The 19,912-nt window shown below is 33.8% G+C and overlaps 1 protein-coding gene across 1 annotated transcript in view; it reads left to right on the top strand.

The window, feature by feature from the left end:
- Nucleotides 1-3,971: 3,971 nt before the first annotated feature.
- LOC121417702 overlaps nucleotides 3,972-19,912 on the top strand; it is a 92,477-nt gene continuing 76,536 nt past the window's right edge. The window contains exons 1-13 of the mRNA XM_041611436.1: nucleotides 3,972-4,139; nucleotides 5,387-5,540; nucleotides 8,346-8,411; nucleotides 9,759-9,830; nucleotides 10,257-10,322; nucleotides 11,116-11,193; nucleotides 11,798-11,866; nucleotides 12,687-12,836; nucleotides 13,532-13,603; nucleotides 14,531-14,602; nucleotides 15,511-15,582; nucleotides 17,375-17,461; nucleotides 18,108-18,185. Coding sequence (XP_041467370.1) covers nucleotides 3,998-4,139; nucleotides 5,387-5,540; nucleotides 8,346-8,411; nucleotides 9,759-9,830; nucleotides 10,257-10,322; nucleotides 11,116-11,193; nucleotides 11,798-11,866; nucleotides 12,687-12,836; nucleotides 13,532-13,603; nucleotides 14,531-14,602; nucleotides 15,511-15,582; nucleotides 17,375-17,461; nucleotides 18,108-18,185 — 1,178 coding nt within the window. The 5' untranslated portion in view covers nucleotides 3,972-3,997. The remainder of the gene's footprint in view (nucleotides 4,140-5,386; nucleotides 5,541-8,345; nucleotides 8,412-9,758; nucleotides 9,831-10,256; nucleotides 10,323-11,115; nucleotides 11,194-11,797; nucleotides 11,867-12,686; nucleotides 12,837-13,531; nucleotides 13,604-14,530; nucleotides 14,603-15,510; nucleotides 15,583-17,374; nucleotides 17,462-18,107; nucleotides 18,186-19,912) is intronic.

Raw genomic sequence — 19,912 nt, 5'->3', positions numbered from 1 at the left:
GAGTGCGTCTGCACTTGGAATTAGTGGGATTATTCGTAAAATAGCGCTCTATTTTGCAAATAATCCCAAGTTGACTTGGGAATGCAATCTCAAGATTAATCCAGCAAACTAGCGCAATAATTGCATCTCCATTACAAATAATCTTGAGATTGTTCAGATCAGGATGATGATCAGGATCAGTAATAATGCACTACATGTAATTCAATTCAGGATTTTTCTACATTTTGTTCAAATTTGATAATTATTTAGTGTCAATCTCCATCTAATACGAGCACAGACCCTGATATTCCCATTCCAGCTTCCTCATTGGCAATAGGGAAGGATTAGTTTGAAATTCCCTTTTTTATATTTCAATCGTTTTTGGTGAGGGCCTCCGGATTATCGCCTACAATAGGGTTTCCATAGAGGATCAATAAGATTTGTGACCTTTTTGAGCTTAATAGGGGAAACCCCCTAAAATATCCACCTGTGGTCAGATTGGAGCATTTACACTAGAGGTAAAAAAAAATTGTAAATGAATGCCTGTAGGGCCTACAATTTTTCAAACTGTTGTCATAAGTTCTCTATTCATCTTCTGTTCAGAACAGAGTATTTACACTAAATGTAATTAAAAAAAACTACAATTATAGGGCCTACATGTATAACCTATTTGGAGATGTTAAATTTCTGTCATAAAGCACCATCTCTTCCTATTTTGGACACAATGGAGCATTTAGGTAGAAAAAAACTATATGTGTTCATGCGGGCTTAAGGCCTACAGACTACAAGATGTCAAATATCAGGCAATAGGCATTTTTTTATTAGAGTCCTGTACATGTTTCAGTAAAGCATTAGGCTTTTAGGCATTTGAGCGTGACTCGATTCACATTCATTATACATGTACATGAGTTGGTCTCCTCAAAATCACACAACAGTAAAAATGTTTAGAATTTCATACAAAACTTGTTTACAATATGATCTTTACAACAGTTGTTTAACAGTTTATACAACCAGGCTTAATTTATTGAGAATTATATTATCAAACATTGAACTTTGTTAGATAAGATTTTAAATAACTTTTAACACTGTTTAATCAACTACTGTAAGACTTGTGTAGTTGAGGGCATTAAATTTAAACAGCGTTTTACTGTGCAATCCCTGTTTGCAGTCTTGAATATGTGTAGTAGTCAGCTAGTCATGCATTACAACATTGAGATTTAGAGTATGTTTTCTTTGAATTGTTGATTCCACATAGTTTTTATATCAGACTTGTTAATCAGTGTTCGCATAATATTAGCTTTCCCATAGTGGCAATAAGGGGAGGAACCAGGATTTTCCAAAATGGGGGCACATTTTCCAGATGAAAATTTGACAAGCAAAAAAAAAAGTCCTCACTTTCAAAGAGCGGGTCACTCTTGAGTAAAAACGGTATGTTTACATTACAGAATTGATTATCACTCTCAAAGGGGGGGGGGGGGCACAGGCCGGCTGTGCCCCCCCTGGATCCATTATTGGTGGCAATATACATGTAGATAATAACCTGTGTATATGTTAATATAAACAGTGAAGATGAAATACATGTTTTTATCAATTCTCTTTTTTTTCTTATATCCATATCTCATGGAAAATAACCATTATGCGAAATTGGATGCGTAACATTTGATATGGTAGTTCTGACTTTTGCCTTACAATCAGAGGGTTGTTTGAATTGAATCCACCATGCCCTACTGTCCATTGGATAAAATGTCAACTTCATTTGCTGCTCTATACCCTGGTGTTAAGAAGGTTCCTGATTAAATTTGTCAGGCGATTGTGCATAGCAATTTATTTTTTAAATATATTTGCCAGAATGCTCCCTAGGACTAGGTAGTGGAAAAGTGCATATACCGTTAAAGTGTCTGTATGAAGCGCTATAATATAAAAGCGTAATATATTTATCATTGGGAAGAATTTAGAAGTTCAGTCACCCATAAAATGTTTAAATTGATGATCAATGATAAATGCCAATAACCATGCATTTTTTGCGATCTTGTGGTTTTGATACCAGCACATTCCACTGCACACTATTAAAATGAACAACATGCATTGATTGAAGGATTAGTGTCATTTTGAATTAAATGCATGTAATTATTTCTCACATGCCTGTTTTTAATGAGTTGACATATTTTTAATATTTGTAGTACTTATAAACAATTTCTCCATATAGTGCACAATATGAATGTTTATGAAAGATCATGCCCGCATGCATGTTATCATTTTACACATGGCTGTGTTTTTGTGAGTAAACATACATAGTTTTTGTAGTGTAAACAATTTCTAAATTTCTATGTTTTGTGTATAGTGCTTAGGATGAATGGAGATATAAGTTTATGAAAGATCTTTCTCTCATGTATGGCTTTGTTCATGAGTATGCATGCAATTTTTGCAGTGTAAACAATTTCTCAATTTCTATGTTAAATAGTGCATATATGAATAGAGATACATGTTTATGAAAAATCACGTACTCATGCATGTTATTATTTTACACATGACTGTTTTTTTTATGAATAAACAATTTCTCCATTTCTGTGTTTTGTGTATTGTTCACAGTATGAATGGAGATAAAAGTTTATGAAAGATTATTCTCTCGTGCGTGTGATTATTTTACACGTATCTGTTTTTTATGAGTATGCATATAGTTTTTTAGTGTGAACAATTTCTCTATTTCTATATTTTGTATATAGTGCATAGTGTGAATGGGATATAAGTTTAAGTAAGCACAATTATGCATAGTTTTGTAGTGTAAAAGCTCCTTCTTTTCTATGCTTTGTGTATAGTGTACTTTACAGTGTGAATGGGGTCTATTGTTGGCATTGTATAGATTTATCACAAAGAGAAGCCATGCATGGGTAATTTCTAAGCTTAATATAAATGGTGAAAATAGCATCGAGGGGGTCTAACAAGCATTTAATGGGTGCATCTAAAGAAAAGCGAACCTTGGGTCATTCACACAACTTTTTTCTTCAGGATAAGTGAACAAGATAAATATCCCCCTTCAACCCTATATTGTAGACAGCAAAGCCAATTGCAATACTTTCTACATGCATTCATGAAATTTAATGAAGTAATATCTTTTTTGACCCACTTTTAGACTGGGTGCAAATATTTTTTAGCCTACCCTATGCCATCCCTATCCAATATTTCTGACAGAATAAAATGTAATTATTTATGTATGCATGTTTGTATAACGTTAATACATGTAGTTACTTTCTTTCTTGCATCGTGGTATTATCGTGAACATGGCCCCTCAGGAAAACGGTAGCAAACTTTAGAATTAACAGAAGCAATTTTATTTTGAATTGAATTTGGGAGAATACATTCAATTTGTGTAGATAATATGAATCGGGTTATCACTATTATTTTTCTTGATTATATTTTTTGTTGTACTTTCTGTTACAAATAACTATTTGCTTCGAAATAAAAGTGTATTTTTGTCTCACCTGTATAGCAGAGTGAGACTATAGGCACCGCTTTTCCGACGGCGGCGGCGTCAACGTCAAATCTTAACCTGAGGTTAAGTTTTTGAAATGACATCATAACTTAGAAAGTATATGGACCTAGTTCATGAAACCTGGCCATAAGGTCAATCAAGTATTACTGAACATCATATTAGAGTTTCATGTCACATGACCAAGGTCAAAGGTCATTTAGGGTCAATGAACTTAGACCATGTTGGGGGAATCAACATCATTTATCTTAACCTGAGGTTAAGTTTTTGAAATGTCATCATAACTTAGGAAATATATGGACCTAGGTCATTAAACTTGGACACAAGGTTAACCAAGTATCACTGAACATGTTGTGCGAGTTATAGTAGTTTTCAAAGTCAGCCCTGCTGCTATGTTGACTCGCGTGAAGCAGGTGAGACTGCCAGAGGCATTCCACTTGTTATGAATTTAACTAACCAAGAAACGACCCATTTTCTCTCCCTCTCTGTTTATTCTGTCCAGATTTTTGATGAGGTAGCATCTGAAATAGCATGATGATGAAGATGGGTAAAACTGTACATTACTCGGTGTTCCTTTACGTTCTAGTCCTGTTCTTCTCTGTGACCAGTGCCAATTGGTACGGACCTGATTATTGGAACCAGAGATATGAGGACTTTGGAATTGATTATGCCAGTAAGTAGACTGTCCAGGCAGTCATTAATACATGTAGTTAAGATGAACAGTGGTGGCACCAAGATGGAGGAGGGGGGGGGGGATTTGCCCCCTTCCCAGTTGGAACTTTTGCCCACCTTCCCTTTTTGAACTTTTGCCCTCCTTCCCAATTGGAACTTTGAAATTTTGAAATATTAAGAAATAAATTTTAAAGTTATCAGATTTTTCCCCAAACCTGGTATTATTTGCTCTCAATCTTGAAACACCTGATGCTGACACTGATGATGATATGCAATTAGAACAGGTAACTTTAAAAGGGTACTTTAGGCTAATAATGATACGATACAAAAGATGCATATCAAGTTTGGGACATCAATGAATTCCTTATTTTGAATACTGACCAGGATGTGCATGTTACTGTCAGTTTGTGGAGATAAAGAATAACTTTCATATTTTACAGCTGACTTATGTTGCATTCAAATATGGATGAGGTATAAAAGGGCTCATTATTGATATAAGTTGAATAATGATGATGATGATTACGGTGGTGGTGGTGATGAAGAAGATGATCATGATGATGCTGGTGATTATTATGATGATGATGTATATTTATTATCATTAACATAAACAATATTACTACTACTACTACTATTACTACTACTACTACTACTACTACTACTACTACTACTACTACTACTACTACTACTACTACTACTACTACTACTACTACTACTACTACTACTACTACTACTACTACTACTACTACTACTACTACTACTGCTGCTGCTGCTGCTGCTGCTGCTGCTGCTGCTGCTGCTACTGCTGCTGCTGCTACTACTACTTCAACTACACTACTACTAGTACTACTGCTGCTGCTGCTACTACTACTACTACTACTACTACTACTACTACTACCCCTACTACTCCTACTACTACTCCTACTACTACTACTACTACTACTACTACTACTACTACTACTACTACTACTACTACTACTACTACACCTACTACTCCTACAACTACTCCTACTACTATGACTCCTACTACTTCAACTCAACTACTACTACTACTACTACTACGACTACTACTACTGCCATTACTACTACTACTACTACTACTACTACTACTACTACTACTACTACTACTAATGCCACTACTACTATAATTACTACTATTACTACTACATGTCTTTATATTTTGCACCCAAGTATATTATGTTATTTGTACTCTATGAATTACATAACCGTCACTTACCTTTCTCATAATAGCTGGAAATGACCGCTTCAACGGCATTTGGTCAGCAACAACTGCGATCACTGGCGGCTATGGAAGAGCTACTGGTGATTACAATGGCCGAAGTGATACTGGGTGTACTATAGATGAGAATGAATTGACCATAGACTGCTCTTCAGCAGCGACAGTGTAAGATTCTCATTTTGTTTTTAGTTTTTACTTTGTTTGTGGGCAGGTCCAAGCTTTTGTCCACTCTGAAGCCAAAATTAAATCTAACATATTGTATGTCATTTTGAAGCTTATATTCTGATGTTTTTGCCCTATATTTTTTTCTTCTGAAAACATGTAAAGTTAATGAATGCCAAGGTCACGATCCCAAGAAATCATTAATTTGCAGATAATGCAAATTATATGTTTGAAAATATTTTTGTCGGGACTTGTAGTACTAAGTTCATACAACATTTGAGAAAAAAATAATTTTGAAAATTAAGTTAATTATGTGGTGTCCAACAGGCAGTGTCCCATACGTCACCATATGGAAAACTAGCGGACAGAAGGTCCTCGCTGCACGCGCGCACCCTTATAACACGCAGAATTCTCTGGCATCATACCCCTTTTTCACAAACTAATGTGTATCAAGGACAAGCGTTGATTCAGATAAAATTTCCGCCTCCCTGAAATGAATGTTAACAACTTCTTCTATCAGATGACCATAATTTTTTTTACATTCAATTGGTAGGAAATATGGCACTTTATTACATTAAAATCACTCAAAACCATCCATAGTCAGGAATATGTATTGGGATAATGGGTTTGGGGGACATTTTTATAGTACCCGGGTGGATTATATCCGTCGTCACATCGCTGGGTGATGATATCAAGAATTTCCGCCCAGTTTATAATAAAGGGCACATTGTAAGGCAAATACTCATGAAAGAATCATGGAGATTGGTTAATAAGGAAATAGTGCACTTTTATCATCAAATCAGAGGAGATTTTCTTTGTGATACTGATGTCCGAAGAGCAAACCTACACTCGGCGTGCATTCAACACATGGGGCTGGACAGAGCTTTTGTGTACGTCGGTGTGTTGTTCGAGTCACAGCGGTAATATATCACATACCATTATTTTTGCCAACAAAAATCAATTTTATTCTCTGAAAGTTGGATATGTCTCTGAATAATATTGTGACGGGTCCATTATGTATATGAGGGGTGCATCCTAGCTTATCACTGCATTGGTAAGTCTGAAATTTAAGTTTTGCTTATTCATTTAACTTTAAATGATGTTTTATATGTTCAAACAAGGATTATTTATGAAATTGACACAAGATATTGCGAATCAACGCTGAAACATTATTTGTGAAGACATTTTATCCCTCTGTAATGCTATTTCCCCCATAAAGCCGCAATGGAACATTCTGCACCACTAGTCATACGATGATCGCCAGGTCTGCAAACGTCGTCTGCTATGTTTTTTACATGTCCGGTACACTGTATGCAAGTTTTCGATATGATTTAGCATACTTTTTTTTTTAGATTCTAATTAAGAAAAAGTTGAACAGTTTTCTTCACACTTTGGAGAGTTATAATTTATGTTACAATACATCCAAAAATTAAAGTGAATTTACTGAATTAATTTCCTGTTTATTATATCAGCTAATGAATCTTTGTGACGTATGGGACAAATGTGTGATGTACGGGACACACCATACTTTATACATAGGATTTCTATGTAATTCTAATTAGGGTTATTTTTTAATAAGGAGCAAAGATAATGTAAATTGAAATAAATGATATTATATCAGTGGTTGAATGTTGGCAAAAGGCTGATAATTAAGTTATTATTTGTAATAAATAACATTAATTATTATTAATTAGTTAATTAATTGATTAAATCTTTCATAATTATATGGTCATAAAGTTTTTTTTCATGTTTTGTTTAATCATATACTCTAATAGAAATATATATAAATCATGATAATCCATGTAAAACTTACTTACTTTGGTTTACATCCAGTTCACTTTCCCCATTCGTTTAACACATGGAATTATTTGCAAGACATCTTTCATAATATTTATAAGGTCGTAAAGTGTTTGCTATGTTTTGTTTCAGTGTATGCTATTAAAGAAATATATATCAATCATGATAATCCATGTAAAACTTAACTTACTTTGGTTTGCATCAATTTAATTATAAATTTTGATGAAATTTCACTTTCCCCATTCGTTTTACACATGGACAAATGTCCCGTACGTCACAGCGCGGTTGTTTATATTTTGAGCTATTACATAATAACACCAATGAGTTCTATCATTTCATTCATGGCTAATGAAACTTGATAAGATACAAGATGAAAACATGATAATGAGAGATTTCCAGCTTATTCCAATTCACAGAGTTTTAATGACAAACCTTAAAAAAAAATCTGCTTTTGTCTGGTCCTGTACGTCACAGTGCATATTAATTAAAATATTACATCATTAATGGAATTGTAGATCACTAAGTTTTTTGTGAATAAAGAGGGCATGACTGGCCATCCAAAATCCATAAAGATTCTCTGTTGTGCATTTATTTTTTTATGTTACACAACTTTGAAGTCTCTAAATGTCCTGTACGTCACAAGCCAAATAACTTGGACCTGCCCTAAAGTAAATTTTGTATCTTTAAGGTCAAGTCTACCCCAATGAAAAGTTGATTTGAAGAGAAAAAACCCCAGCAAAACTGCAGGACACTGGAAATTTCATAAATGATTGTTGTATTTCCTGTAGTAATATAAAACTTTTTAAATTTTTTTTAATATTGTCATTCTTCTATCATTGTCATTGTCAATTTTTATAATTATTATAATATACTATAATTATGTAGATACAAACTTTTTTAGCTGGAGTATCCCTTTAAGCCAGTTACACTTGGAAAATATATGTATATAGGCCTATATAAAAAATCCCTGAAAATTCCTAATATTTGTATATGCTCTGATCATTTTCACAGATTAGTCAAGAACTACAACTTTGCGAATCTGACATCGTCCACCTTTTCAAAAGATGTTGAAGATATGTAAGTGAGGCTTATTTGCCCTCATCCCATAGAGGTACACTCAATTTTTGATTAATCTGCTCTCATTTCTCAAATTGGCAACACTGATCATGAATTCAGTTTAGGCAGTTACACAGTTAAAAAAAAATCAAATATGGATGGAGGATGAGTGAAAAGGAAACAAAATGCAAAATTTAATATTAACATTGCCAGATTCAATTTAAGAATTGCTTTTTGTAGCTTTTTTTTTATTGATCTGCTCTTATTTCTCAAATTGGCAACACTTATCATGATTTCAGTTTAGGCAGTTACACAATATAAAACAAAAATCAAATTTGGATAGAGGATGAGTGAAAATGAAATAAAAAATGCAATATTTAAAGGTTTTATTTAACTTTGTGAGCAGCCGATTAAAACAATTTCTCAAACCAAGATGAAACATGTGTACAAGTACATGTATTAGAACTGAAAAAAAACCCTGAAAACAACCATTATTGAGAATAAAAAGCTAAAAGTACAAGGCAAAACCCAATTTTGTAATTAGGCGTCTTAAAGATGCTTAAATAGAGCACATAAGTGTATGGGATGTAATTAAGATGGTGTTTCCGGTCACTTTATATTTCACTTTTGAAGCACTAAATAATGATTTTTGGATGCGATTTTTTCTTGACTTCATTTTTGTAACATATCACACACACAGGTGACAAATGCGACCTTCTAGCTCAGATTTATATAAAGTCAAATTAGTGTTAGCCAATCACACATTGCCAGATTCAATTTAAGAATTGCTATTTGTAGTTACGAATAGTGTTTGTTATAAAGAGTAATTCCGTTGTAAACAGTAATTTCATTGTATCATTGATTTCACTGATTTCTATGTGTTGCCAGTTGAGAGTGTTCAGTGTTTTTTTTTAATAATTGCATTACTGTACTGAAAAAGATTTTTTTCTTTATGTGCAATTGAGAGCAAAGTTCAACTTTCCCTTAGGATTTGACCATGTAGAATGAGACCTAATGTAATAAAGAACACAAAGTGGATGTAGACCTAGTTAAAATTAGTTTACCATTTTCCTATTTGTATTAATATTGCGCACATATCCACCTTGTTAGGTGCTCAAGGCGCTCCTATATTACCCGGCTAAGCTAGGCATTCATAGCGCACACAGCTTTTAAGGAATTACTTCCTACCAATACCCATTTACCTTTACTGGGTTGAGTGCAGCACAATGGGGATGAATTTCTTGCCGAAGGAAATAACGCCATGGCTGGGATTCGAACCCACGACCCTCTGTGATCAAAGTCCGAAGACTAATCCACTGGGCCACAACGCTCCACATTATCATTTTATCATTTTATTTTATCGTCCAGTACTATTGTGGGAGGAAGTTTAGAGAGGATTGCTACCGATACATTCCACAACCTCACCAAGTTAACATCATTGTAAGTATTCATCGGTTCAAGATATTGGCTATAAGGAACATGTATCAATCCTACAGAGGTCCGTTGCAGAAATCGCAACTCTAAAAATCATGCGTAACTTGATTTTCAACCAATCAACAGTGCATTTGGGACTTGCGATTGATTTTTTTACTTGAGTTTAAGGGGAGGGGTGGGGGCTTTCCCCCCAAATATAACCACTTTCAATGGGTTAAGCAATGAGCCAGGTGAATTACCATGTCAAAGCATACAGTGTTTTTGTTTGGTATACTTGAAGCCTTTATTTTAAAAATATGTGCTTTCGCCTTGATATTCTCATATACATATGCATCTCATTTGTGGTAAATAAAGGCAGTTTTCTGAATCAATATTTCAATACAAAATCAATTAATCTCTCTCGTGATTGTTTTTTACCATTTTTTTCAACAGAACCATACACAATACCCCCATCACAACGTTTCCTGATGTTTCTATGTGCACAAGCTTGGAGAAACTGTAAGTTAATCTTTAAATTTGTTATAGATCAGAGTGATTGATTAATTCAAGCAAGAATGTTGGGAAATCATGTTTCCATTGTCCAAATTGTTTATTTCTGTTGGAAAATAAAAATCATGTGAAAGTTCTGCATATTATTGTTTTGTTGAAAAACGCTCAAGAGGCCTTAATTTTTGCTCTGCTGGGGCTAAGTGGGATTATTCACAACTCATTAAAAGCATGTAAGTTAGAATTTGCAGTAAGACTTTCATTGATAACAACGCCTTGATTTAAGTGTCAATTAGAGTCTGTGTTTGTAGACTAGTTCAGATGAGAAGTCATTTAGTGTAACCATTTTGATTGAATAAAGTGTTTTTTTATGGGATCCAACATATGGGGCTAACTTTTAAAAAGGCAAAGAGAATAAAGTTAGCAAGCAGAAAAATTCACCTCTTTAAAATGAAAATTTTATTCTGCGATGAATAATTGTATCAATTTTGGCATGATTTTCCGGGAAATATCTTTTTCTGTCTTTCCTTTTTCCTTTATATTCCTCTTCTTTCCATTTCTACTTTTTCTTTCCCTTTATTTCCTTTTCTTCTTTTTCTTTCCCTTCTCTTTTCCCCCTTTTCTGCTTCTTTCTCCTTCCCTGTCTTTCTCTTTCTCTTTCTTCTTTTTCTTGGTCACTGTGATTTCACACTTGGTGCCACACTGTGAACATACTATGACACATACTGTGTGCCAGTTTCATTCATCATAATTTGATACATTTTTTTGCAACTCATTCTTTCTTTTTTTATTTTTTTTATGACAGAGATGTTACTAGGAATAGTATAAATTTTGATGTCTACACGTATTCGCCGCTGACATTTCCTCCATCCCTCAAAGAAGTGTAAGTATAGAAGTGTTTGCTATTTTCCTGAACCCCAAAGACATTGCAAGTCGGTTGACTTCCTCTTGAGAATTCTCATTGGGAGACTATTGCATAGTTCTAAGCTTATTGAATTGTTTTCTATGTATGGACAGGACTTAACCTTTCTTGTGTACTGTGGTAATTTTCTTGTTATTTGACACTTTGGCCCATATTCTGAAGTCAGGTTTAACATAGACCATGGTCTAACTCTGTGCTGAAATTATGGAAAGCCAAAAATGTCAAAATTCTTCTTGCATTGTATGTTTCTCATGATTACTGTCCTCTTTCCTAACTTTTGAATGGTGAAGAAAGCTATCTTATTCATCCTTCCAAAACAGTAAAGAATGCGTTGAGAGAGAAAAATGAATTGAATTTTTACTGTTAGAGATTTATGCAATTATTGACTATTCATTGTTAAACCACAACTTCAAACCAGAGATTGAATTAAACCTGACATCAGAATATGGGCCTTTGTATTTTCATAATGATATCATGTTTTTTCTAATTTCCATTCCAGCACCTGTATTAGGATGAGATTTTTGCTTGAATTTGACTGTTTTTTCTATATTTTTTACTCTCATAGGAGTGTCATGGAAAACAACATAGACTGGGTTCCACCAGGGCTTTTCTCAGGAACAAACATTGAATATCTGTAAGTAGCACTCCATAAACCTTTCTACACAGAAAAAACTGTGGTGTTAAGTTCTTTTGACGATTGGATGGCAGGTACGACGATTGCTTTTTGAAAAGCACCCTAAACAAGTATTTTCCATATTCTGACAACAGCCCGTATTGGCATGTGAAACCCTACCCTACCCTAATTATTGGAAGCAAAATGGTACCCTTGACAAATATTCCCTGAATTCACCCCCCAAACAACTGCACCGATATTTTAATTATGTCACGGATGTCGGCTTTACCTATTCTTAACACCACCCACCTCCCACACTTCGCTCAAATCTGACTCTAAACATGTAGTTTTGGGGCGAAAAGTACATCTTTTTAAAAGCATTTTAGGCTTTTTTGTACCCTCGCAAATTTCTTCGCGATATCATTTAGCACAAAAACCTTATGCTTGTCCCACATTGTTATGACACACAACTGTCCATTATTTGTATAATACATCACATTATATGCTATTTATTGATTTCATACATTTTCAGTGGTGCTAAAATTTTTTTTTTTTTTTAATTATGTGTTGGTGCTAAAACGTTAGTGAACCCCACCAGATAATGAACATATTTCAAGTGTTCAAATTCTGCCATGTTTGAGATATTTAATTGTGAAATCGGGTAATAAGATATTACATGTACATTCAATAAAGTTTGTTTCTCTGGGCTTGCCGAATTCTGTAGTGATGTCTCCACTCAAGACTTCAGCATGAAAGAGCGCATTGTCTAGTGGTGCTCATTAGCTCTTTAGCATCACTGTATATTACCATTTTGATGATTATTTTCTGCTTGTCATTTCAGAGGACTGAGCATGAATCAGATTTCAACCTTCCCATCGGATTCCTTGAAGAGGATGTATAATTTGACCTTCCTCTCGGTAGATGATAATCAGATCTCCTCAGTCTCCAAGAGAAACCTTGAGGTCTTCAAAGACAGCCCTCTAATACACCTGTAAGTTACACTAAATATCCTCTAAAATTCATCTTTTGTTATCTTTGTGTCTCATTGGCACCATAACATACGTAGCTTTGCAAACAATTGCTGAAATGAAGTAATGATAGTAATAAAAAAAGTGTTTATATCCACTCTGATATCATTAAAGGGGATCCAACCTTAGACATGGGATGTTGTGTAGGAAAGGAGAAAATATGAAACACAGAAAAGTGAAAGTTTGAAAGGAAAAAAAAAAGACATTGAGCCATGTAATGTATTGGAGGAAGAAGAAGAGCAGTCCTTGCTTTATGACATCATAAATGCAGCCAATTTGAAGTCTCCAAGTGTATAGTGATCACTGTTTTTTGCAACTTTTGTAAATTCATGACTTTCTTATTGTTCATCTGATAGTGTTCAAACTGTCTGAATTTTCTTTTACCTCTAAAAAAACATTTTAACTAGAGTGAATTCCCCTTTGAAAGTGGTAACTGTCTTTATTATCTCTATTATTGTTTTATTTTTTGTCTTTTGACTGTCCTTCCTTGTTTTAACTTCTTTTGATAACTGAATACACAGTAGCTGGATAACCCCCAATCTTGGCTCATATTCATCGAGGAATGTATGGAAATTCTACTCAATAATTGAGTTAATTAATTCACTAGAATCAATTAAAAAAAAAAAAAAAACTATTATTTTTTTCTCTATTGAAATAGGAACCTGAGTAACAATGTGATCACCTACTTGGCTCCAAGGGCACTTGCTCAACTCAGGCAACTTAAGATCCTGTGAGTACCTGCCTGTGATTTGATTTGATTTGATTTGATTTGAATTGGTTTGGTTTTAGTTGAGTTGAGTTGAATGGGTTTTATTTGATTTGATTTGAATTGAATTGATTTGATTTGCATTGATTTGGTTTATTTAATTAGATTTAATTTGATATGATTGTAATTGATGTCATACTAGTGTATAATTTGATTGGATTTAGTTTGATTTAGTTGATTTGACTGATTTTAATTATGAATTGGTTTAGTTTTAGTTGAGTTGAGTTGAATTGATTTTATTTGATTTGAATTGAATTGATTTGGTTTGCATTGATTTGATTTATTTGATTTAATTTGATATGATTGTCATTGATGTCATACTAGTGTATAATTTGATTGGATTTTGTTCGATTTATTTGATTTAATTTGATATGGTTGTCATTGATGTCATACTAGTGTATAATTTGATTGGATTTTGTTTGATTTAGTTGATTTGACTGATTTTAATTATGAATTGGTTTGGTTTTTTTTTGAGTTGAATTGATTTTATTTGATTTGAATTGATTTGATTTGCATTGATTTGATTTATTTGATTTAATTTGATATGATTGTAATTGATGTCATACTAGTGTATAATTTGATTGGATTTAGTTTGATTTAGTTGATTTGACTGATTTTATTTACTAAATTTGATTAATCTTTGATATCAGTTGATCTGTTTTGTTACATGGCATTATTTGATTCAATATAATATGATTGTATTTGATTGATTTGATTTACTTTGATTGATTATTCCCCAAGGATGTGAAGTTTGACTGTTGTTTTATTTCGTTGGTTGGTCGGTCAGTCAGTTTGTTACAAACTTTTTTTTATTTCAGTCAATAAATTCACATCTCCTTATTAATATTGAAAAAAAAATAAAGATTTTGTTTATTATTTTCATATTTTTAGTGAGCTTCATCAGAACTCCCTCTCCACTATACAACCCAAGATATTTGATGATGTTCCATCCTTGTTGCATATGTAAGTAAAATTAGTCCTCTCATTTTATCATTCTTAAAACAGCTAAGTCAATCAGTGTTCTTGTTAATGCAGGTTTCAACATAATAATACCAACATGCTTATATAAAGCATATCACTGCCAAATGCATCCCTATGCACTTGATTGGATATTATTACCCTGGCTTGAGCCCCACATCCTCTTACAGCGTGGTGGCATTTCAAGGAATAAATTCCTGCCAGGTACCCATTTACCTCAACTGGGTTGAGTGCAGCACAATGTGGATAAATTTCTTGCCAAAGGAAATTTTGCCATAGCTGGGATATTCTGAGCATGTGCAGAAAAGGTCAATCAGTCAGTAGTTCATGTTTAAACCTAATTTTGTCCATGTTAATGGAGTTTGGCTGGATTCACTTTTACCCCCTTTCGCCATGTTTTTTGCATACCTCAGTGCACCCTCCTACCTCTAAAAATAACTTGAAAGACCTCAAGTGCCCCCTTTTTAATAATATAATTTCTGTAAATTCTGGAAATCTCTATGCGAATGACAACTAAAAAATGTCACAGATCTGCCCCTGACTCTTAGGCCTGTGTTCTGAACTCGGGTTTAACTGTGCTAGAATTATTGATAGCTAAAAATGTCACAATTTTATTTAAATTGTATGCTCTTTATGTTTACTTTGATCTTTCCCCAATTCTTTAGTGGTGAAGACATCAATCTTATATATCCTTCCAAGGCAGTTGAGATTGACTTGAGAGTCAAATGAGCTGATACATTGAACCTCTACTACTTAAGATTTATGTCACCATTGGCTATCCATAGTTAAACCACAACTTTAAACCAAAGTTTAAACTTAACCCGAGTACAGAATATAGGCCTTAGAGTCATGCCCATGGCAAGTAATATTTCTATTTTTTGTTTTTCACTCAGTGATCTGAACAACAATCAGCTGACATCTCTTGGTACTAATTCATTCACCAACTTGCCCTCCCTGAGAACTCTGTAAGTATTCCAAATTATTTCATCATTTAGGGGGAAGTATTTGATAAGAAAACGTTTATGCAATACGCCATGTAATAAACCATTTTAGAGTTACTTCATGGGCAATTTTGGTCAAATGACCTCTCATTTCTATCAATAGGATAGGCAAATTTCAGAGCAAGATATTATGTAAGCGTGCCCTACATAGCAGGATGAAGAAATTGAATAGACCAGGTTACTATAATAGCACACCAATGAACACTCTATGAAGGTATTTGTTGCATTCCTACTTCGAATGCATTAGCACGTTGTTATAATAATGTGCTTGACCATGTGTGAAATACCAGTTGCTAGTGGATGTACTGTTTTTTATGGATTGAATGAAAAACACAGTTCAAAAGAATATATGAATTATCAAGATATCAAAGTTGGTGCTTATCTTATTGAATATTTAATACCATTTCACTTTAGTACCAATGGCCTTCTTCAGCAGAATCTTCTGATCATGCGCAGATTGCAACTATGAACTGGCTTTTATTGAGAAGTGATACAAATTTTCAATCCAGTGTTAAGTATGAACATGCCACTGTTGTGGATCATCACAAAATGATACACATCAATCCCATACTGATGCAATTCATCGGGTATGTTCAGAGTTATCACAATTTTAATCAACAAAAACTGTTTTCAACATCTGCTGATTTGAATCAAGAATATGTCATCAGTCATGTCTAATGTTGTATGCAACTTAAGATAAAGTTTATACCTGTGGATACCTGAAGAAAATTGTTAATTTGAACCCAGGTACATCTGATCTATTGACATTTCTAATGTCATCCTCTTCAAAATGGCTGGTTTACTTCAAGAAACAGGACTTTCATAGTTATATGCTTACAGTTAATCGCCCATTATTAAAGCATCTATCTAAAGCAGGTTCTGAACTGTGTGCACTCGAGGCAGTGGCAACTTCATGAGTCCGACCGTTCCATGTCTTACTCATTCATACCTAACAAGAATTCAAATTCAAAGTCAAATTCAATTTGGTTTTATTAAAAAATACTCATCAAAAAGTCCGAGGACTAACAATGTGAGTTTACATTTTTAAAAATACATAACATGCAGTGACCATTAAAGAAGAAAAAACATTATGTATAAAATGCATAAAGAATTCCAAATATCTCTTTGTTTCTATGTAATTTTGGTACCCTGTTATGACTCCTCTCTGTTTTGTTTTATCTTCAGACGTCTTCTCAGATGGCAGGCTTTTGAAATGTGTACTATGTGCAGTAACAGCCACATGAGTCTGACTTTTCCATGTCATATGCATTCATTCATAACAAGAATTCCCAATATCTCTGTGTTTTAAAGGTATTTTTGGACCCAGTTCTCTAGTGTGAAAAACTCTCTCTTTTTTTGTTTTAATTTCAGACGTCTTCATTCTCAGATGGCAGGCTTTTGAAATGTCTACTATGGGCAGTGACAACTACACGAGTCTGACTTTTTCCATGTCATATGCATTCATTCATAACAAGAATTCCCAATATCTCTGTGTTTTAAAGGTATTTTTGGACCCAGTTCTCTAGTATGAAACAACTCTCTCTTTTTTTGTTTTAATCTTCAAGACGTCTTCATTCTCAGATGGCAGGCTTTTGAAATGTCTACTATGGGCAGTGACAACTACACGAGTCTGACTTTTCCATGTCAAATGCATTCATACATAACAAGAATTCCCAATATCTCTGTGTTTTTTTTGTATATTTTTGTTCCTAATTCTCAAGTTTGTAACAACTCTCTTTTTTGTTTTTATCTTCAGACGTCTTCATTCTCAGAAGGCAGGCTTTGAGATGGCTACAATCTCTTACGATGCATTTCAAGGAATTAACGGAAATCTCACCACATTGTACGTATTGTCTTCAAAGTTTATCTTCTCTTCATGAAATTATGCCAATAAAGTAATTTATCATAAAAAAGTAAATGAAGTAACGTATTCAAAATGATTTATCTAATTTAGTTTTTCTGACTCTGAGTTATAGACATAAAGTGTATCTCTTTATTCTGAGGGGGCGTTGCAAGAAAATATTTGCAATCAATGGCAATTATTCTGTTGCAATTTTACAATTGATTGATCAATTTTATCTGTAGCAAATCAGGTTAATACATTGCTTGTTTCAATCAAGAAGCAGAGTAGCAATCCGTTGCAAATTTGTAACTCATTGTAAGACATATGACTGATTCAGGGACCAAATATTGACTTGCAATTGATCGCAAGTTTCTTGCAATGCCACATAAGTCTGATTGCTTTGATTTACGCCCACCAGTGGTAATCATCTAGCATTAAAATACTTGTCTGTTAATTTTGGGAATGTGTGTGAACCTGTTTTCAGATTGTTACCAAAACTGGGCCCTCTTGCACAAAATGTATAATTGATTGCATCATTAATCATGCATGTATCTGTAGGTCCATGGCAAACAGTGTACAAAAGTTACAATCTAATTGTAAACATTAATTGTATCTCTTTATATCTGACCTCATTGTTTTGACATAGGTTCATCAGTGACAATCATCTCGCCAACTTTCCGCATGCTGCCCTCTCGAGGGAGACGTATGAAAGTCTTCTATATCTGTGAGTACTGCTCAAGAATCATGTGCAATTTCCATGCATCTAGTGATGGATCATAAAGCTCAGAGATACCAAGTTCAACGTCCAGCTGGCCTCATCTTATAAAAAATTATGATTCATCCAATCAATCGTAACTATGGAAATCCATCAGTGTTATAATTTTTTCTACAGGAAGTTTGCAAAATGTCCTTTGTAAACAAAAGGAGAACTCACCAAATTGTCAAGAAATCAATGAATTTATGGATATACATTCATATCTAGAATTTTTTTAAAAATGAACATGCATTTTTAATGCTGACTTTGCTGGCTTTCCGTTGTTACGGTTGATTGGATCAATCGCAACTCTTGGTAAGACGGGGCTCAGCTATGCATGAGATTTTCTGTGATTCAACTTGAGACCATAGGAATTGTATGGGATAGGCTGTGATTCTTGCCTGGGAAAGATATTTGAGGGGATGAGCAAGAGTTCCTGATGCGGGAGTCTCATGCATCGTGTGTGAGACTTGGCATGTCTGAAAGCTGTCATCTTGATTATCAATCAATATAATAATGTATTAGGTTTTCATTAACTTTGGAAGAACTGTTCTCTGTTTCGTAACGATTTTCCACAATAACGAATGCACAACCTCTATAACAAGTTTACTCTCAACCAATCGGATTGAATGATTTCAGTAGCTTATAACTGTGAAATGGCTTGAATACCTGATAGTGTATTATAAATTATCATAAATCTGCATCCGCAATAAACCATGTAGATGGCATCTATAATTATAAATTATCATAAATCTGCATCCGCAATAAACCATATAGATGGCATCTATAATTATAAATTATCATAAATCTGCATCTGCAATAAACCATATACCTGGCATCTATAATTATAAATTATCATAAATCTGCTTCCGCAATAAACCATGTACCTGGCATCTATAATTATAAATTATCATAAATCTGCATCCGCAATAAACCATATAGATGGCATCTATAATTATAAATTATCATAAATCTGCATCCGCAATAAACCATGTACATGGCATCTATAATTATAAATTATCATAAATCTGCATCCGCAATAAACCATGTACATGGCATCTATAATTATAAATTATCATAAATCTGCATCCGCAATAAACCATATAGATGGCATCTATAATTATAAATTATCATAAATCTGCATCCGCAATAAACCATGTAGATGGCATCTATAATTATAAATTATCATAAATCTGCATCCGCAGATAAACCATGTACATGGCATCTACCGTGCGTATCAAAAAAAAGTTTACACTTTGAAAAAGCCCTGGGAATTAAAAAATATACAACATGTGGGTAATGTTGTCACTTGTAATTATGGGTTTGGGTCTCATCTATCCAATGAAGGTAAAAGTTTTGATAGAATGTTACACTTGAGTGTGCACAATTTTGCCGCCCAAATTTGAGATTTCAACAATTAGTAAGCACAACCTTTACTCTTTTTGTGCCAGCTGGATCCGAGGACATAACTGAATCTGAACAAAAGTTTATATCACACATCTCCAGCATTTTTCACTAAGTTTTTATCATTTAAAGTTGGTTTACATTTCATTTTCATTTAATACTTGTTTCTCTACACTTTTCCCAAGCTTGGCAATGATTAACAAAATAAAAATCAAGCCTAAGCCATTTCATGTAAATCACAGCTCAGTGTAAAGCAAATATCGTCACCATGGACTTGGTGTGTGGGGGAGTGG

This window comes from Lytechinus variegatus, chromosome 6, assembly GCF_018143015.1.
Source record: "Lytechinus variegatus isolate NC3 chromosome 6, Lvar_3.0, whole genome shotgun sequence".
Classification (NCBI taxonomy): Eukaryota; Metazoa; Echinodermata; class Echinoidea; order Temnopleuroida; family Toxopneustidae; genus Lytechinus; species Lytechinus variegatus.
Note: the sequence above shows the minus strand (reverse complement) of the source record. Positions and strands in the feature narration are given on the sequence as shown.